This window comes from Festucalex cinctus, chromosome 9 (genome assembly GCF_051991245.1).
Source record: "Festucalex cinctus isolate MCC-2025b chromosome 9, RoL_Fcin_1.0, whole genome shotgun sequence".
Taxonomy (NCBI): domain Eukaryota; kingdom Metazoa; phylum Chordata; class Actinopteri; order Syngnathiformes; family Syngnathidae; genus Festucalex; species Festucalex cinctus.
The window spans coordinates 6,602,077-6,629,172 of record NC_135419.1 but is presented as its reverse complement, the minus strand read 5'-3'; the positions used below and the strand labels follow the sequence as shown (position 1 = coordinate 6,629,172).

Sequence of the window (27,096 nt, the reverse complement as noted above, 5' to 3'; positions counted from 1 at the left end):
CGGGGTTAGAGAATGGTGTGCTCGATTTAAGTCTATGTGGACCCAACTTTTAAGGCGGTGTGCCGCTCAGGTCTCGTTTCCCTAGTTCCATTATAGCTACTTTAAAATATATATTTTTGTTATTATTATTATTATTATTATGTTGCTCTTTATTTGCTTTGTTGAGTGTGTCTTTATGCATTTGATGCTGACAAATAGTAGCGGGTGACTCATAAATAATTTTAATAAATAATGCCTTTAAGTATGTGTTTAAAATTTACAAATTTATTAACAATTGAATCTTACTTAATTTGCTTTTGGTCCCAAAACAACCTTTGGGGAGTTTGAAGTGTCATCGACATGTGAACTGAATGGCGGAGCGTAATCAACGGTACAAGTCGAAGTGCAAATCAAACGCTTCTGTAGTTTAGCGTATTCTAATCTTGTTTAAGTAGCACAAGCTGTGTCCAATGGGAGGGCTTCTATGCAAATACATCCGAACACAGTTGTCAGTAGGGGGTGTGGTAAATCTGTTTTGGGTTTTTTTTTTTTCTCTCTCTCCCCTTCCTTGGTTCGTGTGTATGTGTGTTGTTTGACCAGCTGAAAATGGCGGCTTGGAGCGTCGAATCCGTCTAACTTTATGGCATAATAATAAACACAACGATACACCACAGCTTCATCGTCGTAACATGGAGACAAACTTATCCGAGTAGCTTCCTACGCACATCTTGTGAAACGTCATACGGGCTGCTGCGACTGAACTGCGTCTGAACGTAGAGGTAAATGCTTTGGAAAGCTTACAACTGCCGATGCTAACATCGGCTAGGTAGCTGGCGACCAGTTATCAAAGACATTGGAACTCGGCTAGCCCACAGCGCTGTGTAATTTAATTAACGACCACCTAGACACTATCGCTCATTCGGAATATCACTTTTTAAAAATAACCGCCTTTTTGTCGACACTCGCCGATATTTACAGACGCGACTACATTGTATTTTTAATACATTATGACGAGATGCTAGCTTTAGCTTCCTGGCTGAATCAACACTGTTGGCTAACGCTGGCTGTTTTGTGTAGCTAGCTTCGCCACCGAGAAGAACTTAACTGTCAAAACGGAGCAAAAACATTGGAGTATACAGGATTTTTTACTTTTACGCTTCTCATGAGACTTTGCCTGTCGTTTAGAGACTATGGAGGATCCTCATACGCGATACAGCAAACGCCTGGTAAGTAAACTGATTCCCGACTGTCTCGTTTCGCGTAACCAAAAGCAGCTGATTGCGATTCGTGATGGACATTAACAAGTTTGGGTTCGCGTTATGGGATTCATAGAATTCGTTTCATGGGTTGGGCACCTGATGCTGCGGCTGTGGTCTTGTTTGTTTTGGTTTGGGTCGTAAAACGGGAGGAGTGAACGTGTCTAAACGACACTAGGTTCAAGAGGGGGTCAAGTTCATTGTCTTGACCTGGCAGTGTTATGAGCTGCTTCACACCCACTTGAATCTTATTTTCTGATTTTTGCACTGAACTTATTGATATTATACTGAATTATCATTTGGGTGTATGGAACCAATTTTGAAGATTTTTTTTTAATTTTTTTTTTGTTTTTGTTTTGTTTTTAAATATATATTAAAGTAAAAGCTGCTTTTATTGAACCGCTACAGCTTTTTGATGATAACGTTCTCCATTGTTACCACTTTATTTCCACTATATTTAATATTCGAGAATATAATCTCACCTAATACTACAAAAAATGTAAATAAAATTTTATTGTGCCGTTTAGAAACAATAACACATTTTTATTTGTGTACACCTTCTGAAGCCTATGATTTAAATTAATAGTACAGTTTCCATAAAGAAAGGAGTGGGGGTGGGGATGTCTTGATAGCATATTTAGAGCCTGATCCATCTGTCTAGCCAAACAGTAAATGTGTTGAATGGCAGAAAAGAAGGAGGAGGAGGAGGGGGGGAATTCAAGGAGGGGCAATGTATGGTGGCAGAGTAATCCCTGCTCTATTGTCGTGCTGTATTGTTTGGAGGCGTGACCCTCATTCTAATTCAGTCTATCTTTCTGATTCTGGCACTGTGTGGTTAACTAATTGTTTTATAACATTGTAGCGCTACAATTTTAGACGTATGTATCAGTGCAGGTGCACTCATGTTTCTTTGGCAAAGTGGTCTCTTTGGGAAAACGGTCAGACGGTCAGTCTTAGTCTTCATTATTCATTAATTTTAATTCGCTATAATAATGCCTATCATGATTAGGGTTTTTTAATAGTTAATACAATTAAAATGCTAAGAAATTTCTTCTTTGTCACCAGCGTACTGGTACACGTCGGCGATACCAGGATGATGGAATCTCTGATGATGAAATCGAAGGAAGACGTATGTTCGACCTGGATGAAAAGTTGCAGTGCAGCAGGTTTACCTCTGACTTGATCAAACACATGCAGGGGAAAGGTGGGCTCCCAATGTTTACATTTATACTAATTGTTGAAGTTTACAGTAATACTGTGAAGTTGGAGTAGAAAAGATTATTTGCATTTGTGTTCTGTACTTTATATCATATTGCACAAATGTACAGTTTAAGCAAGATTCCGCTAAGAAACGCTGGTCAACCTGAGTTGTTTGTATTTCAGTTCAACCCCTTCCCAAAGGAAATAATTACTTCTGCAGTCAAACTGTCCTAAAACCTGTAAAGTCAATGTTTTAACTTTACTCAACAAATATTTATTCTTATTGCATCGCTTGCACTTCTTTTGTGTTGTGTAAAACAAATACAGTACTGTATTCTAAATGTGAAACACTGTTTAAAAAAAATCCCAAACTAACAGTATTAACAAGTTTAGACAAACATGCTGAAGTTGGATTCTAAATTTCATTTCAAGTTGTACAACTTCAGTAAGTTTTGAATTGTGGTGAAGAAATGAATATTTAAAACTGTTATGAAGGAAAGTGTCATTTTCATGCCACACGGGAACTATCGGAATAAAATTTGTGATTTTTCTATACTTAACTTATTATTTTTAGCCGGAGGACCATAGAAAGAACTGATCACAGTTGACATTCCAGCAGACTCTTAGCCATTAAATCTTCCAAACAAACAGGCAAGCGCTCATAAAGAGCAGCCACACAAAAATGCTCCACAACAGATGGCACCAAGGCACACATTGAGTTTGCGAGCACCTTAATCAAGTTTGCAAGACAAGACTCTTCAAGTACACTTTCTATCCTGTTCAAAGGTGATTAAGACTAATTTATTCTGTTTTTGTTTATATTTTTGTAAAGATTTCACATTTGAATACATCCAAAGAGAAGGTCTGAGGGATCCCATCATCTTTGAGAAAGATGAAGGCCTTGGAATACAGTTAGTTTCCTCATTACGTCACATTTAAGCAGATGTTAATCATTTACAAGTGGATTAAAAACGGCTTCATTTACATTACTCTTGCAGAATGCCAGACTCTGATTTCAGCGTGAGTGATGTGAAGGTGTTTGTAGGTAAGCTTCTGTCCATTCTCCATCACGAAACACATTCCACTGAATATTAAACTCATCAAACATACCGGTATACCTGATCTAACTTGTCTCCTTACTAAATGAACTCATGATTTTTTTCCCCCCCTCCTTATAGGCAGCAGACGCATTGTTGATGTGATGGATGTGAACACCCAGAAGGGAATTGAGATGTCAATGGCACAGTGGCGGCGCTACTATGAAACGCCGCCATCTGAAAGAGAGAAACTTTACAATGTTATCAGCCTGGAGTTTAGCCACACTAAATTGGAGAATCTGGTCCAACGTCCGGCTTCAGTAAGAACACGCTGACTCTTCTGCCGAATAGTTTTACAATGCATAGAGGACGCACGCTTGCGGAGAAAGTATTACATATTGATATTATTTGGAAATGCTTATTTCAGGTGGACCTGATTGACTGGGTGGACAACATGTGGCCCCGCCATCTGAAGGAGAGGCAGAGGGACTCTACCAACGCCATCATTGACATGCACTATCCCAAAGTACAGAAGTAAGTTGATCCAAAACATCAAGAAGAAAAAAAACAGTAGCTTGGATCTAGTCCAACAACATTTGCAATTTAGATTTAAGTATTTATTTTATTACCACTGTCTCATTTGTCATAGGTACTGTCTAATGAGTGTGCAGGGATGCTTCACAGATTTCCATATTGACTTTGGAGGCACTTCGGTCTGGTACCACATACTCCGAGGAGGAAAGGTTAGTTCGTAGGGATGAAGCGATTAATCAAATGACAATATTACAAAAAGATATAAAAAAAAAAAAAAAAATCTATGCCTCGAAGATTCACAGGGATAATTTTCCACACTGTTGCTGATGTGTGCTACACAATGTGTAAAAATAAGTTGTCGTTATGGTGACTAGACAGCTCAACTCAACTCAAGTTTATTCATATAGCGCTTTCAAACAGCCTGAGCTCTCACAAAGCGCTTTGCAGAAACACAAAAAACAAACATATAGCATAAAACATTAACACCAATACAATACAATCACAGCAAATCAACATTCTTCCATTCTTACATACGTTATGATGTTTGAAGCAGTTCTAGATGAAAGAGGACAGAATCTGAAAGAGGACAGAATCGGTCTCCTTTCAGCAGTTGATCAGAGACATGATCTCAACATGACGTCACACAAGTTTGCACAAGCTAAGTTTGCTTATAAGCTAGCTCATAAACAAGCAGCTGCTGCGTTCATGATGAGCACCATACACACAAAAAGAATGGTCCAATTTTCCAGTCCCATCCAAACTGCCTCTCCCCAAGCGCCGAACCTCCATCTAGTCCACACGCTGCGCACGCTACCACTCTTAGCGGCGATGTTCACGTACTTGGCTCCACCGCCATCCATTTTAGCTCACCAGCGTAGACTGTCCAGCAGCGCCGATCTCTCCGCCGAGCAAAAAGGGGCTGTGAAAAATGCTGCCTGTTTCCTGGCGCAAAAAACGCAAGACAGGAGGAAAGAGTCTGCGAAAGACAGCGACTGTCCAAAGTTTGGCAATCATTTCCTATTCAAAAAGGGTGAAGATAAAGTAATGTTTCTTCTGCAAACCACTGCAACAGCATGTCAAAGTTTGGCAACACGAGGCAAATGCATTGTTGTTATTGCCTGTTAGCTAGTTAGAAAGTGTTGAAATGCTTCGCAAGTGGCCATAGAGGCGCAGCTGCCAATGTGCTTTCAATGATTATATTGAATAAACAGTAATGAGAAAGAAATACTTCACATTTATACACAAGATGCTCTATGGCCACAACTGACACAGGCACTTAGCATGCTGACCTGAGCTCACAACCAACTACACTCTTTTAACGGCCACACATAAGTGGATGAAATTAATACCCTCACCTCAATTGCGCATTTTGTGTTGGTATTGTTAATTATGCAGGATCACTTTTTGTCCAATTTTCGAGACAAAAGTACAATACTTGATTATAAAAACAATGAACATCTGCTGTTAGTGCATGCCTTTTTGCCTCACCAATGATCCATACCTGTTATGATACCCTGTCACCAATGTCTGCTGTAGGTGTTCTGGTTGATTCCACCCTCCCCGCAAAATCTGGAGATGTATGAGAACTGGGTTCTATCGGGAAAGCAGGGAGATATCTTTTTGGGTGACAAGTGTCATGACTGCCAGAGGATAGAGCTGAAGCAGGGCAATACCTTCATGATTCCCTCAGGTCTGTCACCAATAAATACACTGACTTGGTAATGCAGTGCAGAGACACATATCTCGTTTGTGTCATTGCAGGTTGGATCCATGCTGTGTACACACCTGAAGACACCCTGGTGTTTGGGGGGAATTTCCTTCACAGCTTTAATATTCCCATGCAGCTCAATATTTACAGCATTGAAGATCGCACTCGGGTGAGCAGCATGACCTAAAACTCTTAGATCATTTTTGCAACACATTGTCACTCTTTAGAAAATCCAAGTTGGAGTTTCCATTTGCTTGCTTGAAAGTAGATATTTTTTCTTATTTGGTTTGTTCTGTTGCTTTTAGGTCCCAGCCAAGTTTCGCTATCCATTTTACTATGAGATGTGTTGGTATGTCCTGGAGAGATACCTCTACTGCCTGACAAACATCTCCCACCTCACCCCTGAGTTCCAAAAATACTCCCTTGGCATAGGTTAGGACTCTTAACACAAGCTTTGAAATATGAACATTGCTACTCCACTAGTGTTCAATATTTACAGGAAGAACTGTCTCTTGCAGGCCTGACTCGAGCAGACCTTGGGATTGACAACAGCACGGGCAACGGTACCTCCAATGGCGTTGACAGTGATGTTGAAATAAAGCCGAAGGAATCTGAAGATGAAGAAGTCCAAATAGAAGAAAACAATCAAGTTATCAGGCCTCGGCATATATTGACTCCCTTTGAGCTTGAGGGACTGTGGAACCTTGTGGGGAAGCTTGAGGAATTGCCTGAGAGCAAAAAGTGCGTCCCTTCTGGGATCGAGAATGCCACAGCCTTATTAGAAGACATGAGGGTGGGTAATTAGCTAAGGTCACCTGATAATGACATCCAAAACTGTAGAAGAGTCTCAATAGGTTTGTGTTAAGCCACATCAGATTTATTGTTTCCTCTAACCTTGTTCATGTGTAGGCTGTTCTGAAAGAGCATGCTACAGATATCCCTAAGCTGTCCTACACTGGAGAACCCATTGTCAAGTGGCCCAAAAGAGTAAGTAGAATGTTTTAATTACAAAGTTATACAAAATAATTTCAAAATTCCATTCCGGTAATATGATGCACCTTGGACTATAATGCAATAATGTGCCTGAAATCAAAATTGTACTGACCTCAATCAATGCAATGGTTTTTTTTTCTTTCTTTTATATAGCCATCATGGTACCGACCACCATCCCCTCCACCAGCGCCAATTTACCGGCCCCGCTTGGCCCCTCCCCTCCACAAACCTTTGGGCCAGACATCCCACAAACGATCGCGCATGTCTGCTTTGAGGCGCCGGCGAGTGCGGTGTAAGATTTGTGCTGGCTGCTGCAGGAAAGAGTGCGGCGACTGCCAGTTCTGTCTTGACATGAGGAAGTTTGGCGGGCCTGGAAGAATGAAGAAGGGCTGCATCATGAGACAGTGTCTCATGGTGAGTTTTTTTTTTTTTTTTTTAATTGAAATGAATATACAATAATATGTTAGTTTTTGTTTTTTATTTTTTTTGTCAAAGTGTACATGAGCTTAAACTGCACATTTCTTGTCTCTTTAGCCTGCTTTGCCAAATACAGCCCGATGTGCCATCTGTGAAGAAGGGGAAGAAGAAGAATCTCACCCAAGCACTCACGCACTCATGGAGTGCTCTGTTTGTTCACGGATCACCCATCGGCGTTGCATTAAGGTAAATGCTTTAAATGAAATAAATCATATAGTAATGTTTGATTTTTTTATTTATTTTTTTTTCCCGTTGGCTACTTGCATCTATCAATGGCTTTTTCTCAGGATCCTGGCGAGGGGAAAATTAATACAGATTTGCCGAGTTGTTGGGAATGTCCTAGGTGTTATAACAGTAAAGGCTCAGCGTCCGAGGTATGTTTTTCTTTCTAACCAATAACCCCCACCCCATATTGTCTTTACAATAACGTGATCCATCTCTTCCTGACACAACAGTCTTCCAGTGAGGGGGAAAGTGAAGCGTCAGAGGGCTCAACATCCTTGCCTCCGTCCAAACTTGCCTATCGGGAAGGTATCGGCGTGGGTGAAAAGGTGAGGCGGGGCCGACGTGGCAGACCCACATTACGGCCTACAGCTCGACCCACAGCCCCGCCGCCCTCTCAGAAGTTGCTACTGCAGCATCGACAGAACCGCAAAAGAGCAAGTCTACTGGAGCTTCGACTAAAGAAAAGGGTGAACAATCAGCAGACCTTAAAAAGATGCTGTGTTTAGAATCCATGATTGATTCTTGTAACATGGCAGGAATGTATTGTGAGAATAAGCCAATCTTATTGGTATTTTTATTGCAGATAAAACTAGAGCGCAGCAAAATTCTTGCAGTAAGTTCAACACATACTTCTGCAAGAAATCTGTATGTAAATCCTTGTGTGCTGAATAATATTTCTCTTCGTTTGTAGCAAAGACAAGCAATGGAGCGTGCCAAGTTACAGTCCCGCATGCGCTCCCCAGTGAGCACACTATCTCAGGGAAGAGGTCGGGGCACCTCTTGGCCCAGTGGCTCCTCACACAACAGCTCTTCCAGAGTGACTGGATCCCTCCAGCGACAGTCTTCTTCTGGTCTGACCTTTGAACCCAAGGGAGAGCCCCGCAGAGGGCGGGGGAGAGGGGTGAGGTTGCGTGGAGGAGGAGCAGGTCGAGGAATGACAGGTGGTCGGTACCATCAGGGGTTAGACGTCGAGAGTGAAGACAGTAGCAGCAGCAGCACTAACAGCAGCAGCACTGATGACGACGAAGAGGCGAGGGTGCAAAATGGCAGGCGGGCAGGCAATAAAGAGAACCAGCCACAGTCGCAGCGAGGAGGACGAGCAGCCAAAGACCGAGAAGAGGAAGAGCGGCGAGATGCCAACCAAAATGGTGCAGAGGATGATGGCGATGAGACGGAGCGGGACACTGATGGCTCATTTGTTAAAGTGACACTCCAAAGGCCAACCAATGACAAGCAAGAGGCTTCAGCAATTGTCCCCAAACTAGAGGCAATCACCCCTCAATTGGCTGCTTCGGCAAAACACAACCATAACAAAACCCTCATTAGGCCACCTATCAGAAACCCAAATAAACATTCCAACAGTCATGTGCCAGCAATCACCAACAGTGGACACGCACGCACATCCCACCACACAGAGGGGCACGACCGTGCCAAGCAAAAAAAGATGAGCAACGGCGCCTCCTCGTCTTGTTCCTCGGAGCTTCCACACCATCGCACCCCTTTGTCGGCCCTGCAAGAGGGAGGCAGTGAAGCTGACAGGGAGGGCAGTGGGAGTGGGCCGTACTGTGAGAGGGAAGTGTGGGTGTCTGTCTTCCGCTACTTAAGTCGAGCAGATCTCTGTGTGTGTATGGCAGTCTGCAAGAACTGGTACAAATGGTAAGTGTTTGACATTTTATTTCACTGTATGTAAGAATAATATTCACCCTCTGCCGACTGTGTTGGTATACGAAAGGAGTTAAGCTTTTTGCTCATAATCTGTTTGTGTTTGCTAATGTGCAGGTGCCTCGACAAGCGACTTTGGGCGCAGATCGACCTGAGCGTCAAACGCACCATCACGCCTCAAGCGCTAACGGGCATCATAAAGAGACAACCTGCTTCGCTTGATCTTTCCTGGACCAACATCTCCAAAAAACAACTCAGCTGGCTTGTTGGTCGCCTTCCAGGTAAACCTTTTTTTTTTTTTTTTTTTTAATATATATATATATATATATATATATATATATATATATATATATATATATATATATATAAAACCTATTGAACAGGGACAGGCTCACATATCAGCAACATGGCATCCCACAATCTGTTGCTGTGACCTATATACCTATATCAGTATTTCAAAACACAAAATTAGCTACTATGAAAAATATTATAAAAAAACAAGTTTATTTTTAGAGATCCATGCATCAAATTGGGAGGGGGGGCACAGTCTTATTGGTGAGCGGGCACAGACCCATGGCGATCACATGCTCCTGGCCTTAATGGGTGAAGTGTTAGAATGAGGTTGTTTTTATTTATTGTCACATAGCTATATTTGTGTGTTGTCATTACATAAAAAAAAAAAAAAAAAATCATCCACTCTTGTTTTTCAGGTCTGAAGGATCTGATGTTGGCAGGTTGTTCCTGGATGTCCATTTCAGCGCTTTGCTCATCTGCTTGCCCTCTCCTCCGCACTCTGGATGTGCGGTATGCAGACGGGGTCAAAGATGCTCAAATCAGGGACTTGGTTACTCCTCCAGGTGCCTTTTTCGCTTACCTTGACTTCCGAGAGGCCCAACTTGCGTGTTTTTGAGTTATGAGCCACCACTAGGTATTTTTCTTTTTTAATTGCTTTGTGATGAAAACTTGGAATTGGAGCAAGCTTCAGATATGCTGCTGTTTGAGCAATGTCAAAACAAAAAGGAGCGTGAAAGTTGATCGCTGATAAACTTTAAGCTGTTTGAGCAGGATTCAATCAAACATACAACTACAAAAAGTAAAACACTTGCAAGGAGCATGGAAAAGATGCTAACACTGAACTAATCATGCGGTAAATTGCCCATCTGAGCTGGGGTCAGAACTCTTGAGAACACTCAATAAGATAAATGAACTCCTTGTTCCATTTGTTGATCTGATACTACATTCGCTATATCTGCGTGACATTTTTAACTCAGAAGCATTCAAATTGCCATATTTCCTTCCTGGTGGTGTCCTAGGCTGTGACAACCGGAGTCAGTTGAGGACCGTGCAGTGTTTGCGACTTGCCGGCTTGGACATCAGCGACTCTACCCTGCGCCTGGTGATCCGCCACATGCCCCACTTGACGAAGCTGGATCTTTCTCACTGCAACAGCCTCACAGACCACTCCATTAACCTGCTGACTGCGGTGGGTTCGTCCACCCGGAACACACTAACAGAACTCAACTTGGGAGGTGAGAGATGGACACAGCACAGCTACTTAGTTTTATTTCACCAGTCCTAATGATGACTTGTGTGTCTTGTTTCTGTTTCAGGGAGCAGTAAACTCACAGACACGTGTCTGAAGTATCTCCGCCGCCTTTCCTGCATATCACTACTCGACCTGCGAGGCTGTAAAGGTGTCTCCCGCAAAGCGTGCGAGTCCTTTATCTCAGAGCTATCAGTCAACACGCTCTACTGCCTGTCAGATGAAAAACTGATCCAGAGGATATCCTAAAGCTGGATTGTTAAGTGGCAAAGCGAGGACACTCATGTACACCGGTAACACAGCGACACAGTGGTGAGGACCTTACCAAGAGTGCTCACTCATCTGCTGTTGGTGAAAGGGACAATTTACCTTACAAGAGACTCAGGAGTCCTTATTTTTGTTTTTGTCTTACTTTTGAGGGGCGGGGAGAAAGTCGGTCATTATTTAGCTGTTGTAGACTACATTTCCCATTGAAATTCAGCCCCTTCAAGTTGAATCTGCGACTTTTTGCTTCCATTTTGGTGACTCCTTTTTTTTTCTTCTTCTTCATGCACAGCACCTTTGAGTTGATACTCTTTTAAACTAAAGTCAAATTCTGAAATAGAATCTCTAAGTTGTAAATTTGTTTAACTGGCAAGTATGCATGAACATAACGAGTAATCGACATGGCAACTAGATCCTACCCCATTGAGGTGGAAGGGGGCAGTGTTCCTTAAGTGTTCAATGCCAAGCCACGGAGCAGGTGTCACATCAATGGTGCATTTTATACCACCATTAGACATCAGGTGCTATTATTTCCAAACTTATTTGTTTTTGTACAGAGACTGTTCAAAGAAATATAGGTATACCCTTCCTCCACACCTCTGATATATTTTTCTGGGATTACATTTTTTTTACAGAACATGACACAGTTCATTGTAGAGATGTATAATTTGTTTATTTGGAGGGGGGGTGGCAAAAAGTGGGATAGGATTGTCGGTTTCTTTGCACCCAATTAGTACAACTTTTCCCTGATATGAAACTCCTGGCAGTGACTGCTCAGTGGCCTCATGTCTATAATGAATATACAATATATATACTTTTGTGTAAATGTTTTTTTTCCTCTTTTCGGTGTTCAAAAATGGGGATTCTTGGAGCATTATTATCAGATTTTTTCTTTTTTTTTTTACTTTGTTTTATGTATTTTTCAAAAAACAATAATAAAAAAAAAAACAATCTCATTGGGTACTGGTGTTTTTCGCCTATACATTAATCTAGTAAATAAATGTATCAACCAAAAGTAGTTAACCCTCATGTCGCAATTACTCCACATTGGAACGATAATACAGTGCAGCTAGTCATTTTCAGTGAAAAGGACACAATCGATAACCGAGTGACCTGCAGCCAGTCAGCTGATGGGCGGCTCCACCCTCCACAACCAGGAAGAGAAGCGACGCCTCTACGGGTAAATAAACTAGCATCTGCCGTCAAGTTACGTTTCAGCCAAGATGGCATCACATCATGCATGTTCTTTAAGAAGTGATGCACTTGGATTTCAAGTGGACAAGAGTTGAGCGTGGTCGTCATCAACACCGGACGCCGGCGTATTCGCGGATGTTCAGCTCGAAGAAAGGCCGTGTATTTGAACAAAGTCCTGCGAATACACTGGGGATGTGGGTGGCGAGCTTCCACATTGGCCGGATTCCACTCATTTAAACGAAGATAATGAACGCACTTGGATGTAAGGTGTTCGCCGCCTGATTTTTTTTTCCCCTTCATAATGGAAAGGTGGAGCAAGAAACACAGTTATACTGTACGACAGTTAATCACGTTAGCTTAGCTCACTAGCTCGTAGTTCCTCACCGCTACATCAAATTAGTGGGCTGAGTTCGCCAGGCAACTCAGCCCACTAATTTAAAAAGGTACACACGAAATTCAGGTCCGTCGACTTCCTCATGTTAGCAACGCGAATGCATTTGTTTCGTAACAGGTTTTTACCAGCGAAGCGCTCTTTTTCATTTCGTCTTTGGTTTATGTATTTTGCTGCTGTTTTGCCAGAGCTAGCCTGTTAGCTAACCAACTAGCTAGCCACCAGAAGTCGCTAAATCCCATCGCATTGAAATTTTTTTTACATACGAATTTGACTGTCAAACGAGCGACAAACATGGCCCAAGAAGAGTTTCCTTTGCATTTACTGGTGTGGAACAATCAGTATCAGCAGCTCGACCAGGAGATGCAAAAAGCAGAGGTAGGCTTGTTCGGCATCTTCTGCCTGGTGTCTTACTGCATTGCGCTGAAGCTGCTTGTTGCTTGTGCGTGCTACAGCAGCAGGACCTGGAGCGAGTGGATCCGAGGGGGCGCACCCCATTGGAGCTCGCAGTGTCCCTGGGCCACCTGGAGTCCACCCGAGTGCTGCTCAGATACACGGCAGACCCGACACACTGCAACGCACAAGGCTGGACGAGTGGGTGCTGTGTTGTGGTCTCACGTGGGGACTTGCAGGTGTAAACAAAGAATCAATGATGATGTTCGGGTTTCAGTTTTGCAGGAGGCAGTGAGCACTGGGGACCCTGAGCTGGTTCAACTGGTGCTTCAGTACAGAGACTTCAAACGGGCAACTGAGCGGCTGGCGGGCATCCCAGAGCTGCTAAGTAAACTAAGACAGGTAAAAAATAAATAAATTAAATGCTGAAATACATCACACTGATGTCTAACGTTAACCATTTAGCTCATTGGACAGTCTGTCAGTCCTAGCCAAGCCTTATTCCTTTGACGCCTTTTCGGATATGAGACACTCAATGCCCTTTTACGAAACTGCCTGGATGAATGCGAACAAGCAATAGATCATTAGGTAGGCTGTGGGATGATAATCTATTTTGAATACAAATAATGTCTTCGTTTAGATCTCTCTTTGCCAGCAAAGTAGAGTGAGAGCCAGTCAGAACAATTGATTGCACCGCCACTAAATTGCATTTAACTTGTGAGTCCACTTTTTGTAAAAATTTGTGTGTGACTCAAGATTTTTTTCTGATGTAAAATATGGGTAGTGGCTCAGTAAAATGTGGGACACACCGAGTCATCTGATCTTTCTCTTTTTGTCTGTCTGTTCTAGGCGCGGGACTTCTATGTGGAGATGAAGTGGGAGTTCACCAGTTGGGGTGACTTTTTTGTTTTTGTTTTTTTTTAAGTAAACTTTTCAGCACTAAGGATGGCCCTCATTGTTAGTGGAACCTCAACGTTCCAACACAATAAGCTTCTGATTGTGTTGGATTTCAAAACAAATGTCCCCATAGGAAATCATGGAAGTAGAAATAATCAATTCCAGGGGCAATCATAACATTTATGACTAGGGCTGGGCAATTAATTGAAATTCAATTGCAATTTCAATTACACTCCACAATTATAAAATCAGCATAATCGTAAAAAGAGATTAAAACTTATTTTTACATTTAAATTTATACATTTGCGCCTTTTTTTTTTTTTACTTTTTTTTTTTTTTTAAATAACTAATACATTTTGTTTAATCCAAAAGAAACTTGCATAATTATAGTGGTCCAAAAAATTTTGTTTTAATATATTTTATGTTTAAACATTTTCTTGTTTTGTACCAAAAATATATGATCGTCCTAACCATGAGTTCAATTATTATAAAAAAATAATCATGATTAATATTTTCTTTATAGTAGCAGCCCAATTTTTAACTAACATACAGTGAATGTTGCAAATTTGTAAAAAAACAAAAAACACCGTCTTAACTATAACTGCAAATGCTCATTACAAGGGGCACTTGTTCTCATGATGCATTTCGCACATCCCAATGTTAACCATTTCCCCATCCTCAAATGTTAAATAATACTCCAGGTGTTTGCAATGTTATGTTTACTTCACATATCTTGTCTTCTACGTTCAATTTCAACATCTACCCATTCCCCCCCAGTGCCTTTGGTGTCCAAAGTGTGCCCCAGTGACGTGTACCGGGTTTGGAAGAGTGGCTCGTGTCTCCGCGTAGACACAACCCTCCTGGGCTTTGAACACATGACCTGGCTGAAAGGACGACGGAGCTACATTTTCAAGGGTGGAGGTTGGTCTGGGAAAAGTCTGACAATCACCCGTATAACTTCCTGTCCTTCAACGTCCGCCCTCTCTCCTCCTATGTAGACAACGGCGCTGTGGTCATGGAGGTGGACCACGAGAAGCAGGTGGTGTACACGGAGCCGCTCGTCTTGTCTCCACGCGATGCGCCGTCCCTGCTGGCCGCCATGCAGCCGTCGCAAGAGAACACGGCGCAGAGGCTCACATCGCCCATCGTCTCCACACATCTCAACACGCGCAACATTGCCTTTGAGCGGTAAGGAGCATGTGCTGTCGAAAATAAAACCCCTCTGTTGTGCCGTGTAAGCCACCAGAAGATATTCACGTTAGTAATTTAAATCAATGATCCTTCAGTCTCTGAAATGATGAAAGGTTGTTCATTGTAAACTTAATGGTGGGTAAAAGTTGAATTGAAATACATAAAATTTTATACAGTGTATGTACCTTTTTCGTTTTAGGAACAAGTCTGGGATTTGGGGCTGGCGTTCTGAGAAGAGTGAAATGGTCAGTGGATATGAAGCCAAGGTGAGACTTACGACTTCGTTTTTGATAAATAATTTTATCCATATGCTGTAGTGTATTTTGGTTTCCAAAATATGACCTACTGGACTGATTTTGTCTTGTTGGTCTCCATCCAGCGATAACTTCGTGGATGAAAAATCTTTGTCATGATTTTTTTTTTTTCTTCAGATGAAAATTAAACAAAAACTAAAATAGAAGCCATTCATTGAGACGATAACTACATTGACGATTTTGTCAATGATGAACACAACAAAGTGCCAAAAATTCACAAAATCCAATCAAAAGAATTGAAACGCGGGTGGGAGCCGCTCAGAAAATGTTCACTGCACTTTATTTAATGTTCAAACATGTTTACATTTATTTGTTATTTGCGTAAGATTAACCTCAGGCAATAATGCATTTTTTTCTTTTTTTAAATTTAGGTGAAAACTAAGTTTTAAGTTTGCGTATAATTGTCAGTTCAACGTCTTTAATTGAAACAAAGTTTAATAAAAACACTGTTCAATATCTTGCGTGTTAAACTTGTTATAGTTATAATTTTCTGTCTAAAAGTTTAAATGTATGCTGAAGGAAAACATTGACTAAATTGTCAATTTAGTCAACTAAAGTTGCTCTTTATTTTGTCGATTTAAAACTGATCTTTATTTTTGTCGACTAAAATTGGATTAAAACGAAAATACAATCCGATGGCTAAATTATGACTAAAACTTAAAGGATCATTGTGTAGTTTCACTTTTTTACTCACAACTGCCACCTCTGGCCCAAAGTGTAACTGCAGCATCTGTGTTAGGCTCGTTCATTGTGCGAGTACGTGCACGATTTTAGTGACAGCCACAGTTGACAAACGAAGACATGACTTCAAATGAGGTAAGAAAATCTCCGCCCCTCCCCTCACCAAAGAAACTGTGGAGTGTGCGGGGGTCCGCACACTCTACTATACAGGGAAGATAAAAGCTGGTAGATGCAGTCAGTGCGAAACAGGCAGGGCTCTTTGTACTCATCTGGGCACTGGTGGAGCATTATGATGTCGAAAAAGCTTTAACGTTACCTTTTTAAACAGCACAATGAACCTTTTAAATTTTATTCAAAAGAATTAAAATTCCTGTCAAAATTAACACTGTCTCCAAATGTATAATACATATACAAAGTCAGGATAGACTGCTTATTGTGGATTTTTTTTTTTTTTTAAATTTAATTTTTTTTTTTAATTTATAAATAATTTGTGTTGGTGTTCAGGTTTACAGTGCGACCAATGTGGAGCTGGTAACTCGGTCAAGAACGGAGCATCTATCAGACCAGGACAAGTCCCGGAGCAAAGGTCAGCTCACAGAGCAATTTAATGTCAGGCCAAAACCAAAAGTAAATGATCAAACCCTTAAACTGTAAAACACATGATGTCAATTTGACTTGATGTAATTTGCTTTTCTCAATATATCCCATTCAGGCTCCAAAACTCCTCTGCAGTCCTTCCTGGGAATTGCTGAACAGCACACAGCTCACAATGGGGTAAGCACCACTCAATCAAATTATCCCACCCACACTGCATGCCACCTCCTTGAAGATAACAACAGTTTATTAGGCCCTGAGAGGGAATGAAAAATTTTTTTTACCCTCTATTATATTGAACATATTTAATGTGAACACATGATCCAATATATAACACTTAGCTTCATACCTACAGGTGGGTTTTATGTGACGTCAAGACAAACGCCCAACCCCAGATGGGTGACAGGAAGTAATTTCTCCATAGGAAAATGCTGAGAAAATGCCGAAGTTTGGTGCTGTTTATGGCTGTACCAACCTGTCTAATCGAGGAAAAAAATAAATAAAAGCTACTTTAGTAGTAACCCATAAAGGCGAAAATGTAAAAAAAATAAAAAATTACTGAATGAAGACGGCAGACCTGAATTAAAAACCTTCGTCTGAAATCTGGAGGAGCTGAGTCAGACAATGCTCGTACTGTATATGCAGTGAGCGCTTCGTACAGTAATGAAACTGCTTACATAGCTGAATAAAACTTAACAGGCCAGTGTGATGTTACCGGAAACGTAGCTAACCGTGATATAACTGTGGAGTTTGTTCTACAGCTTGTGTGTCCATGCTAGGTGGCTGTCTGTTTTTAGCAATGCTAGCTACGTTAGCTATCACGACGACTGGTTCTTAAATTGAGGTGCTTCTTCCAGGAAGGCCACAACATACTGATGGAAATATATATTTATAACATAGACTACGAGACTAAGACGGTGAATCACGATGTTTACATGTTGATTTGGTGTTAATTTAGTATGACATACCCAGCCATGCAATTGCACGATCCACAGTTTTAACAGTGTCTCGTTACACCTCTGAGAATGATTAACCTAGCAACGCGTAGAAAATAGCAAGTAAAGTAACAGTTAGCCAGCTAGCTTGTAGCCTGACGCCAGTGGTACGTTTGTGTACATTTGAGTTGAAAAGAAAATGATTCTAAATCACATTTACTCACTTGAGCAAAAGCAAGATGGCAGTCGATTTGGTGCTTCTTTCGATCTGAGATCACTGTCCCAATCACACGAAATAGTTACGCCTTCATTTGGCTAGCGGTGTAGTACGATGTCTGAAGGACGGTGATGTCGAGTGCCTCCTCACCAGGCAAATCTGCCAGGAGTTCGGAAAAATCTCTTTTCCTCAGAGTGTAGGGATGATAGCCGACATATTTTACTATTTTTAGAGCCTATCGGCTACGTCCAGGCTCACCCAACGCTTTTCACCCAACGCTACTTCCTGACCCCCAGTTGAATTTCGCGCACCTCCAGAATCACATGATTGCAACCCTCCTATAGACAAATGTAACTTCCTTGATTAAGCTTAAATCTGTTTTTGACTACGTTATAGAACCAACACGAGCACCCAAGCAGATGGCACCTTGTTCCATATTTTTGCACAAGTTCACATTTCAGTGTTTCTCTTGGATTCATGTAGAGTAACGTGTCCCAGTGCGCCAGTCCACACAACCCCACGGCCATCACGGCTGAAGAATACTTCAATCCGGAGTTCAACCTGAACGGCCGGGACATTGGACGTCCCATCGAGCTCACCAGCAAAGTGCAGAGGTAAAGTGCAAACTGAGCCAAGGCAGGCAAGACATGATCATACCAGGGAGAACTTCAACATTTTGCTTCTGTTTGCGTCGTCTCCAGGTTCAAGGCCAATCTGTGGTTGAGCGAGACTCACCCTCTGTCACTGGCCGAACAGGTGACGCCAATCATCGACCTCATGGCCATCTCCAACGCTCACTTTGCGAAGTTGCGTGACTTCATCACTTTACGCTTGCCGCCAGGTTTTCCAGTCAAAATAGGTGAACGTGAAGACTCATTTGGGGGCTGGTCATCTTTTTTTCTTTTTTTTTTTTTTTTTTTTTTTTTTTTTTGATTGAATTGCCTGTGTCCTTCCTTCAGAGATTCCGCTGTTTCACGTGCTGAATGCCAGAGTGACCTTCAGTAACCTGTGCGGCTGTGACGAGCCCGTCAGCTCAGTGACGGTTCACAAACCGGAGAGCTCAGAAGAAGCGGGTAAACTTTTAATTCATACTGTCAATGTTGAAATGCGTAACTCAGCTACGTGACCCCAACAAAACAAGTTTTTGCCATTATTTTCAGTGGGTCGTAAATTCATTTTATATTGATACATATTGTTTACAAACATTATTAAAAAAAAAAAAAAAAAAGTCTATTGAGTTATTTCAAACTCATGGTTCATGTGCATTGCTTGATGTGCCCTGCTCTACTTCTTGTGTATTGATTAATGTGGCGGGCTACCAGTTTGATAAACATTTCTGAAATAACAAATTTGCTCAAATTGGTTTTAATAATGTTATGAATAATTAATGATATTCATTTATGTGAAGACACTGATCATGCTAATGATTTATCACAATATTTAAGAAACGTACACATCGACATGCAATACTTTTTTGTATACATTTAGTTGTTTTTTTTCAAATTATCACTTGTATAACATTCCTAGGAAATCACAATACTCCATCACTGATTTCAAGATGTTGGTACTCGTGCCAGCTGCCATCCCGTGGCCATTTTTCGATCAGGAACTAGAAAAAAGAAGAATAGAAATTTGACATTTCATACAATATTAATGAAAAATGTTATATTGGGATATGTAGGTTGTTTAAAATTCTGTCAGTTTTTTTTTTTTTTGTGTAAATTTTACGTATCGAAAATACCAGTGGTATCGGTGACTAATAAAGAGTTGATTACTCATACTGGTATCGTTCTGAAATAAAAGGGGAGTGTTCAGTCATGTGGTCAAGTAGTGGCGCCATGTTGGACAAATGACATTTGAAGTTTATTTACTGAATTATAATTAATGAAAGGTGGATATAGTAGCCATCTCCATTTTCTTGTGAAACATCTTCACAGGGCAGTCGGCAGCTCCCTTCCACTGCGAGGTGGACCCGTCGGTGTTTGAGCCCCCGGCGGACTACACCACCCTTGGACCGGGCCGCAGCGAGCCAATGAGAGACGAGGATGACAACCTGCTGCAGTTCGCCATCCAGCAGAGCCTTTTGGACGCCGGCACAGAGAGCGACCAGGTTAGCACGCAAACTTCAGTTACTGCTTTAGTTTAGCGGCTCATTCGTTCTCGCAGTGACATCCTCATGCAGTTGACTAGAAAGACAGTTTGAGAAGTTGCGGAGGAATTTGTTGTTGGGTTTGCTGTTTGTCCAGATTTTCAGTGTTTGGATGTAATTCCATTCCAGGTTGTTGGTTTTTTTTTTTTTTTTTTTTTTTTAAATCAACATACCTGCTATGATTCAAAAATTCATTTGAGTTGAATTTTTTATGGCATCTTGATCTTCATACTGTGCTCAACATAAAAGAAATAGACAGCAAATGTGTTAGAAAACTTTTCAGTTTCTGTTCAAAATTAGTATTCTATATACAAAATTATTTTACAAAATACAACTACAAATGTGGGCCATTGGTTTTGTGCCCATACAAGTCTCTGTTGTTGTTATTGTAACAAAAAAAAAATAATATTTTAATGCCACAAAATTTAGGACATACCAAATGAACGTCCAACATTTTCGATTAAAAATACATAGTGTCATAAAAGATTGCTAGGAATAGTATGATGTTGTTAATGTAAGAACTATATTAGGGTGGTCGCTCCTAATGTGGGCTAAAGCGTGGTTAACACAAGACATGTACTTAGCCTAGCAGAGTACAAGTCACCCGGATGTTTACCGTCCACTTTTACTCGCCGGCGGCTGGATCTGCCAGTTTTATCCGGCTTTCGGTTGGAAACAAAATCTTTGGCGTGTCCTCCGTGGCTGTACTGTTTTGAAGAAGTGCTTCTTTGTTGTAAGGCGTTAATTCCACCTTTGATGTCCTCCATGGGATGCGAAAATTCCTCGTGAGTGTCGTTGTTGTCATTCATTCCATGTAATTCAGTGTATTTTGCGCACGAGCTGCGTCAAGATGATCACGTGACTGTCAAAAATGCCCGATACCGTACTTAACGCAAAAATATTCATAAAAAGTGCTATAAAATCATAATTGCTCAACATAAATTGGCAATTTTTTCAGGGAAGAGTTTAAATTAACCATTTCAAAGAATAGCTGGTTAGTTTTTCATTTTGTCATAAGTCTTGTGTTTCTTTAAAATTCGAAGAAAAAAGACTGGCACTGCCACCTGCTGTAGTGGATTTGTAATTGCAGCCAAAAAAAAAAAAAGCACATTCCCTTTTCGTCTCACAGTGCCTCCCACCAGGGAAGAACTGGGTTAACTGAAGTCTTCAAATTGTTAGTTTTTAATGTGTGTGAATAGTTTGTCACTATGATTAACTAGCGACCAGTCCAAGGTTTACCCTGCCTCTTATATCACCTGTTCTTGGATCCAGCTCAATCACCACTCTGAGGTCAAGCAATGGATGGAGGAAATCCTGCTAATTCTTGACCAAAGCAATGTAGCAAGAGGTTGCCTTGCATAATTGACATTTTTTTTTATTTTTTTAATGGATAAATATCTCAAATGAATGCCTATAGGTGACCATCTGGGAAGCCCTGACCAACAGCCGTCCAGGACCTCAGTCGCCCCTGTATGAGGAAGACACTCAGCTGGAGAGGTGAGATGACCTTTTTGTCAGTGTGAGGAAGTCCGTTCTCTCCGATCATGATGGTATCAGTCTCATTTGGTGGAAGAAAGGCTCTCGTATGTAATTAAGCATCTGTGAATAGAAACTCTGTGATTAGCGCTTCCTTTCAAGCCACTCGGGGAGCAGCCGCGACTCCCAGTCATCCTCTACCGAGGCCCAACAGTGATGCGTTTCTCTTTCCTCCCTATTTCGACCTCCTAACAGGGCCATTCAGGAGTCTTTGTCCATCTCGTTGGCTAGCAGAGGAGGGGCAGATGACGCGCAGGATCCCAGCCAGCCCCCGCCGGACTCCCCGTCGGACCCAGCCGCCAATTACCCTCTCTCCTACAGCACAGCGACCGAGCCGCCGTTATCGGGACACTTTGGGGGGGCGAGCAGCTTTGACGAGCAGCTGCGCATCGCCATGGAGCTGTCGTGCCGTGAGCAGGAGGAGATAGACAGGTGAGCTTGTCCTCGAGGGAGAGTTTATTAGATTTTAGACAGTTATAAATGCCCCCCGGCATATTGGGTTGATATTTTACTGGGTCTGATGACTTGCTAACATTTGACAGGAAGCGGAAAGAGGAAGAGGAGGAGCTCGAGAGGATCCTGCAGCTGTCACTCACCGAGAAGTAATGTCACTTGAGTGGGGAGGCGGGTCTTCATTGGACATAAACTCCTAAGTTTTTCTGGTTTTGTTTTTAAACACAGAGATGCTAAGTTATTACAGGTGTTTTATTTATTCGTTTATCTGGTTAATGTCCCTAAAAGTGTGAAGAACAAGAATGAGTGACAATGAAGGAGACAAAAGGGATTTTTTTTTTTTTATTATTATATATTTTGCTGAGTCTTGCTGTCTTTAAAGAATGATGAAGGGTCCTAATTCTTTAAAACTATAACATGGTACTGGTACTGATGAAGAAAAGAATAATAAAACAACATACATATAGACTCTTTGAAACATTTGTTGACTTGCCCGTGTTTGTGTGAAAAAAATAAAAGAAATAATTAAAAAATGATCACCCCTGCAATGTTTTTATTTACTCCTTTGTGCATAAGAATCACCATTAGTAATGTGCTCTGACCAACACAATAATTAAAAAAAAAACTATTAAGGGTCCACTTTAGCTAGTTTCATCTTACTAATGAAATGAAGCGACCGACGACAATGTCTGCATATATATGATAGATTGATTTCATTGCAGTATCCTGTACACCTTTATAGCTCCAAGCAAGATATTAAGGAATACATTCACTTAATTATAAAATTAATTTAAACAAAATCATAAATGTCTCACATGGATGTACTTTGCATGTGAAATGATGCCGGGCCAGTGAGAATTTTCATGGCTGTTGGTGCGGTTCCTCCATAATCATATCTGGCCGAAGTTCTGCATCCAGCTGAACTATCAGAAAGTAATTTAGGCTCTCAGTTCATTCAAACACAAAACATTTACGGCAGTACTTGGGCACATTTTAATTCACACCTTTTTTTCAAGTTGTGTTCATCCGGGTCCACATATTCACCTTCACCAGGTTTGGTCTGTGAACGCACCACAGGCGGCACTTGTGCCTTGAGTACGTTTTTCTGTGTCGAGGAAGTGCACTCGGAAGGTGTCACCTCTGTAATGATGAGATGTAGTTAAGGTCATAATTAAGGATTACCTCTCACACTTTAAATGCTCTCACATTCACAACTGTTTTTTTTTTTTTTTGCACACACAGGTGATGTTTTTCATGACACAACTGAAATCCTTTCACACATCATACTGAAATGCTCTCACATAACATAAATTTGTTAAAATACGTGTTTCAGGAAATTTACATGAGAGTAATTCACCAGTGCCAGCTTTTCACTAGTATGTAAAAGTGCTTCACTTCTGTATGTGAGACCAAAAAACAAAAAAAACTGTTTTGTGTAGCTGTGTAGTTTAAGACTGTCACTGATCTCATGCAGTGCTCACCGATGCGAGTGTCGTAGATGTCACCCGGCGTGTAAGGATGAAGGCTGTATTCTGTCCTCTCTAAAAAATATTCCAGTACCTCCTGCAGGGAGGAGACTGTCACCTGAAGCGAAACATACTGTGTGAGGCACATCAAAAATGTCATTGACCAACATGCTGTGGTTCAATTTGTATTATTAATAAAAAAATGAGCGTAATCATGTGAGAGCCGGAAGAACATACTGCTGTTTCCAATTGGATGATAAATCCTGACTTGCTGCAGATCAGCCTGTAGTTCTTCATGACAGGACCCCTAAAACACAAGTCATCATTATTAATTATTATTAGTTATAATCTTTTTTTCTATCTCTCCATCTATCTATGAAATGGAAAATGAACATACAAATATTAATAATAAGCATCAGTGACCTACTTGGCTGTGACCTGTCTGAGGGTGAGGGCATAGTTGTTGGCCATGGTGGACGGGCGGAGGATGATGCCGCCATACTCTGGATTCTGCCTCAACATCTGCTCAGCTTCCTGTCGAGTCACATTGAAGAAACACCTGAAAGAAACAGAGAGAAGATTTAATGGCAGGAAAATGAATAAAAACAATAGAAATCAAGAAATGGTAGTCACGGTAACGTCTCTGGGCTGCTGTGGTCGGGCGTGTCGGGCAGAGGGACGGATTCGCGGGCCCCAAGAAGGTAGGCTGGTCGAGGAGGGAGGGGGGGCTTCTCCACTTGAGAGCTTCTCATCTTCTCCTGGGCGAGAGCATCTTCAAGCAGCAACCTTTGGCCCGGCAGCAGCTGCAGCTGACTGGGAATCTCTTTCTACAGGGTGACATAACAGTACTTTACATGTAACAGGATACAAAATGGATGGAAGTCAATTATCACACCAAATCCTTCAACCTGTTTATCCCAAAGAAAGTACTTACAGGGAACAATAGTCTCATTGATAACTGAAATCACCCGCACAATAAAACCAAAGCTCAAAGCAGGTTTGTGTTGAATTAGGGTTAGTTAATTGTTGACAAGATGTACGAATGCTTCCTGGTGCGGCTGCACTGTGTTTTTCCCCTGACATGCTGCCAGTGATTACTTCAATAAAAGACTCAAAAAGTCTGTCTGTCTGTCCATCCATCCATCCATCCATCAATCCATCCATCTTTCTGTCTATCTTTCTGTCTGTCTGTCTATCATCATAATTATAACATCCCAATTTTCTTTCTCTAATAACGTAATTTGGATCTTTTTTTTTGTTTTTTTTGTTTTTGGTCTGGCGTGGCAGCAATTACACTTCCGTAGTAATTCTTCCAATGTTGGATATACAATTTCCCCTTAAGGAGATGGTACCATGCATGTATGTACAATATTTTTTTTTCCTTTTTGCTATGCAGTGCTGTTTTCCTGTCTGTATCACAATGACACGGTCTGTCAATAAATTACAGCGCAGAGTAAAAGCGAAATCTTGCCCATTCTCTTGCAATCAATCTTCACCATGTACTAAGGTCTAACCTATAATTTTGAATAAAAAGCTGTTATATTGACATCATGACTAAGAAATTTGTCTGTCTTGTCAATGACACAAAGACTTGTCCTTTTAATGGCACTGACATGTTTGTTGACAAAAACATTTACTTTTGAGTGATTAAGGATTTTTAGAAAGAAAATGTTTGTTTTTTTTTGCGTGTGACTCACTTTGACCATGGTCATGATGTAACCCCGCCACTCTTCTCCTGTGTCAGGATTGTCCATCTACACAACAACAACAACAAAAATGTTACTCTCCCAGAATAAATTGCAGTTATCGCACCGCAGCCTAGTTTTTGAACACCTTCAAGTGGACCTCCTCTGTGTGCATTTTGAGCGTGAAGATGGTGGGCATCTTCATCTGATAAGGAGTAGCTAAGTGCATGGACCTCAGATGCAGCAGATTCAGCATCTCTGTGTACTGATAGAGGAAGAACGTCATTCAAATCACTTTTGGTCTACAGTTAGACATAAGGCAAAAGTATTCATCAATCCGTGTATCTTACTGAATGAATACAAACAAAGCATGTTATGACCTTATGGCTAATCATCAAAAAAGCAAATGCAAGATTTGTCCTCACTGTATCCTGTGTTTCATCTTTATACAGAAACAATGTGTCTCCACGCAGCTCTGCGAAGTACTTCTTGAAATCCTGAAGATGATAGATGTCATTAGGATAGCTCAGCTTCACGCGGAATTCCAATTCCCAAATTAGTTCTTTTCATTGACACTGACCGTCTCGTAGGAGTGTTTCTTGAGCAGGTGTCCCGAGTAGTAGAGAGGCAGAGCTGTGATGTGGGCCCTCCGCTTGTGGACCACTCTGGGGGGCACAGACATGATCCTGAACCTTTTGGTTTAATCCAAGTCGGCCTCAATTCACTCCTCAGTGTGCCCACATAGTTTGTCCTCCGTCTTTTCCTTGTGCTGCTCCTGAAAATACTGATGGACTCGACACTCGAGCGCAATCACACCCCCTTTTTCATCCAGTCGTCATGTGGTCACGTTGGTGAGAATGAGGAAACAATTTGGTGATTTATAAATGAGGAAGTAGTCAATATAATTTATCCCTCCTCTCCCCCGCCCCATATAAACAAGTTTATCACAGAATCCATGTGAAACCTTCAAATGTAAGCCAGGTTAATTATTGAACGAGATCATGGCAAATATGTACCTGTGAGATTTCACACCAACACTTGCAAACACATAAAATATCAAAATATCATCCTGTGCCACCTGGACTGTAAATCATTGGTAAGGTATAATTGCCCGAGATATTCATGGAATCCCAAACATATCATAAAACTGCTGAATATATTTTCTTCAATTAAAAGCAATTCTTTTTGTTTTAGTTTAAAAAAAAACAACAACAAAAAAAAACATTATGCTTCATCTATCATAATTGCTGTGACTGATCTATCCTGCATTTTTATGCAATGGGCTTTTGCGCCTACTTGCTTCACATGTGCAGACTTGATTCAGGAAGACGGAAGAAAGCAAACATGTTGGCACAATTGTGAGGAAAATGAAGCGCAGTGGAGGAGAGGTGAAAAGGTGAGAGGAAAACAGTTTTAAAAAAAAAATAAAAGCTACCAAACATTTCAAGCTTTTTCACACTAGTCACACCAAATGTGAGTGTCCTTCAGCAATAGTCAGAAAATCTTGTCAGTGGCTGTTGAGATGAAGTGGAGGGTGACAAAGGGGTTTCTTTTCATCACAAATATGTGACTGGAATACTGCAGCCGAAATGGTAAAATATGATGGTTATCTTATGAAATACAGTAAGAGTGTTGTGATGATTCACTTGTTTGAAAAATAATTCCTCAAGAAGAATTTTAAGTTCATCAGTGAAGACCTTGTGTTGAGGTGGGGGGGGAAAAAAATGCCTGTGCACTTAGTTCATGGAAGTGGAGCACCTCATGACTGGGTTTACCTTGGGTCACCAAATGAATAAATGCAGTATTAATAAACACAGCTCTGGGTATCAGAAACTCCATGTAAAATAAAGCATATGCCACTGGAATTAAAATATCTGCAAATCAGTGAAAACTGATTTATAGTGCTTGATGTAAATTTTATTATACTAACTTTAGTGTTGGGGGGAAAAAAACCTCCTAATTGGTGCTACTTTTAAGGCTGATATAGTAAGTAGACCTATAACATTTTTAATTGACGTCTACTGTATCAATATTTAGACGTCTGGACTACATTCATTTGCTATTTTGTGAAATATGGAGACAAAGGCAGTCACGTGGAATCGCAAGCAGTTGATTGAGATAG

At 41.1% G+C, this 27,096-nt stretch overlaps 3 protein-coding genes across 6 annotated transcripts; 2 read left to right on the top strand and 1 right to left on the bottom strand.

Annotated features, from left to right (window-relative positions):
• Positions 1–130: 130 nt before the first annotated feature.
• On the top strand, positions 131–11,834 carry kdm2ab (lysine (K)-specific demethylase 2Ab). Its single transcript, XM_077532533.1, has 23 exons — positions 131–758; positions 1,165–1,205; positions 2,301–2,439; positions 3,268–3,346; positions 3,434–3,480; positions 3,614–3,792; positions 3,900–4,006; positions 4,122–4,215; positions 5,543–5,696; positions 5,768–5,883; positions 6,020–6,146; positions 6,233–6,507; positions 6,624–6,701; positions 6,861–7,121; positions 7,242–7,370; positions 7,472–7,558; positions 7,640–7,876; positions 7,993–8,022; positions 8,101–9,065; positions 9,189–9,352; positions 9,782–9,928; positions 10,385–10,600; positions 10,682–11,834. Exons 2-23 carry the CDS (start codon positions 1,170–1,172, stop codon positions 10,861–10,863), a joined length of 3,849 nt encoding a protein of 1,282 aa, XP_077388659.1. The 5' UTR covers positions 131–758; positions 1,165–1,169; the 3' UTR covers positions 10,864–11,834.
• A 162-nt stretch (positions 11,835–11,996) lies between these two features.
• On the top strand, positions 11,997–22,359 carry ankrd13d (ankyrin repeat domain 13 family, member D). Of its 2 annotated transcripts, XM_077532535.1 has the most exons (17): positions 11,997–12,058; positions 12,806–12,841; positions 12,919–13,057; positions 13,134–13,258; positions 13,706–13,751; positions 14,531–14,674; positions 14,752–14,941; positions 15,144–15,210; positions 16,444–16,525; positions 16,652–16,713; positions 18,169–18,299; positions 18,387–18,544; positions 18,645–18,758; positions 19,623–19,795; positions 21,252–21,331; positions 21,566–21,802; positions 21,913–22,359. In XM_077532535.1, the coding sequence occupies exons 2-17, from the start codon at positions 12,827–12,829 to the stop codon at positions 21,974–21,976; spliced, it is 1,827 nt and encodes a 608-aa protein (XP_077388661.1). In that variant the 5' UTR covers positions 11,997–12,058; positions 12,806–12,826; the 3' UTR covers positions 21,977–22,359. The 2 variants fall into 2 exon arrangements, with proteins under 2 accessions (XP_077388661.1, XP_077388660.1); XM_077532534.1 differs by having other exon boundaries at positions 12,001–12,841.
• LOC144026048 (signal-transducing adaptor protein 1-like) lies at positions 22,177–25,819 on the bottom strand. Of its 3 annotated transcripts, none has more exons than XM_077532536.1 (10): positions 25,555–25,819; positions 25,400–25,471; positions 25,123–25,239; positions 24,987–25,043; positions 23,923–24,116; positions 23,717–23,848; positions 23,527–23,596; positions 23,305–23,407; positions 22,828–22,963; positions 22,177–22,746 (listed from the first exon to the last, which is right to left on the bottom strand). In XM_077532536.1, the coding sequence occupies exons 1-10, from the start codon at positions 25,654–25,656 to the stop codon at positions 22,635–22,637; spliced, it is 1,095 nt and encodes a 364-aa protein (XP_077388662.1). In that variant the 5' UTR covers positions 25,657–25,819; the 3' UTR covers positions 22,177–22,634. The 3 variants fall into 3 exon arrangements, with proteins under 3 accessions (XP_077388662.1, XP_077388664.1, XP_077388663.1); XM_077532538.1 differs by having other exon boundaries at positions 22,177–22,741; positions 25,555–25,817; XM_077532537.1 differs by lacking the exon at positions 22,177–22,746 and having other exon boundaries at positions 22,794–22,963.
• Between the last annotated feature and the right edge of the window lie 1,277 nt (positions 25,820–27,096).

Excerpts from the sequence above, each read along its gene's own strand:
- kdm2ab (XM_077532533.1), top strand. The coding sequence starts at position 1,170 with ATGGAGGATCCTCATACGCGATACAGCAAACGCCTG. Across the intron at positions 2,440-3,267 it reads CAAACACATGCAGGGGAAAG|ATTTCACATTTGAATACATC; the intron begins GTGGGCTCCCAA and ends ATTTTTGTAAAG. Across the intron at positions 4,007-4,121 it reads CACTATCCCAAAGTACAGAA|GTACTGTCTAATGAGTGTGC; the intron begins GTAAGTTGATCC and ends CATTTGTCATAG.
- ankrd13d (XM_077532534.1), top strand. The coding sequence starts at position 12,758 with ATGGCCCAAGAAGAGTTTCCTTTGCATTTACTGGTGTGGAACAATCAG. Across the intron at positions 13,752-14,530 it reads GTGGGAGTTCACCAGTTGGG|TGCCTTTGGTGTCCAAAGTG; the intron begins GTGACTTTTTTG and ends ATTCCCCCCCAG. Across the intron at positions 16,526-16,651 it reads GGACAAGTCCCGGAGCAAAG|GCTCCAAAACTCCTCTGCAG; the intron begins GTCAGCTCACAG and ends TATCCCATTCAG.
- LOC144026048 (XM_077532536.1), bottom strand. The coding sequence starts at position 25,656 with ATGTCTGTGCCCCCCAGAGTGGTCCACAAGCGGAGGGCCCACATCACA. Across the intron at positions 25,472-25,554 it reads AGAAACACTCCTACGAGACG|GATTTCAAGAAGTACTTCGC; the intron begins GTCAGTGTCAAT and ends TATCATCTTCAG. Across the intron at positions 22,747-22,827 it reads GAACACAACTTGAAAAAAAG|TTCAGCTGGATGCAGAACTT; the intron begins GTGTGAATTAAA and ends ACTTTCTGATAG.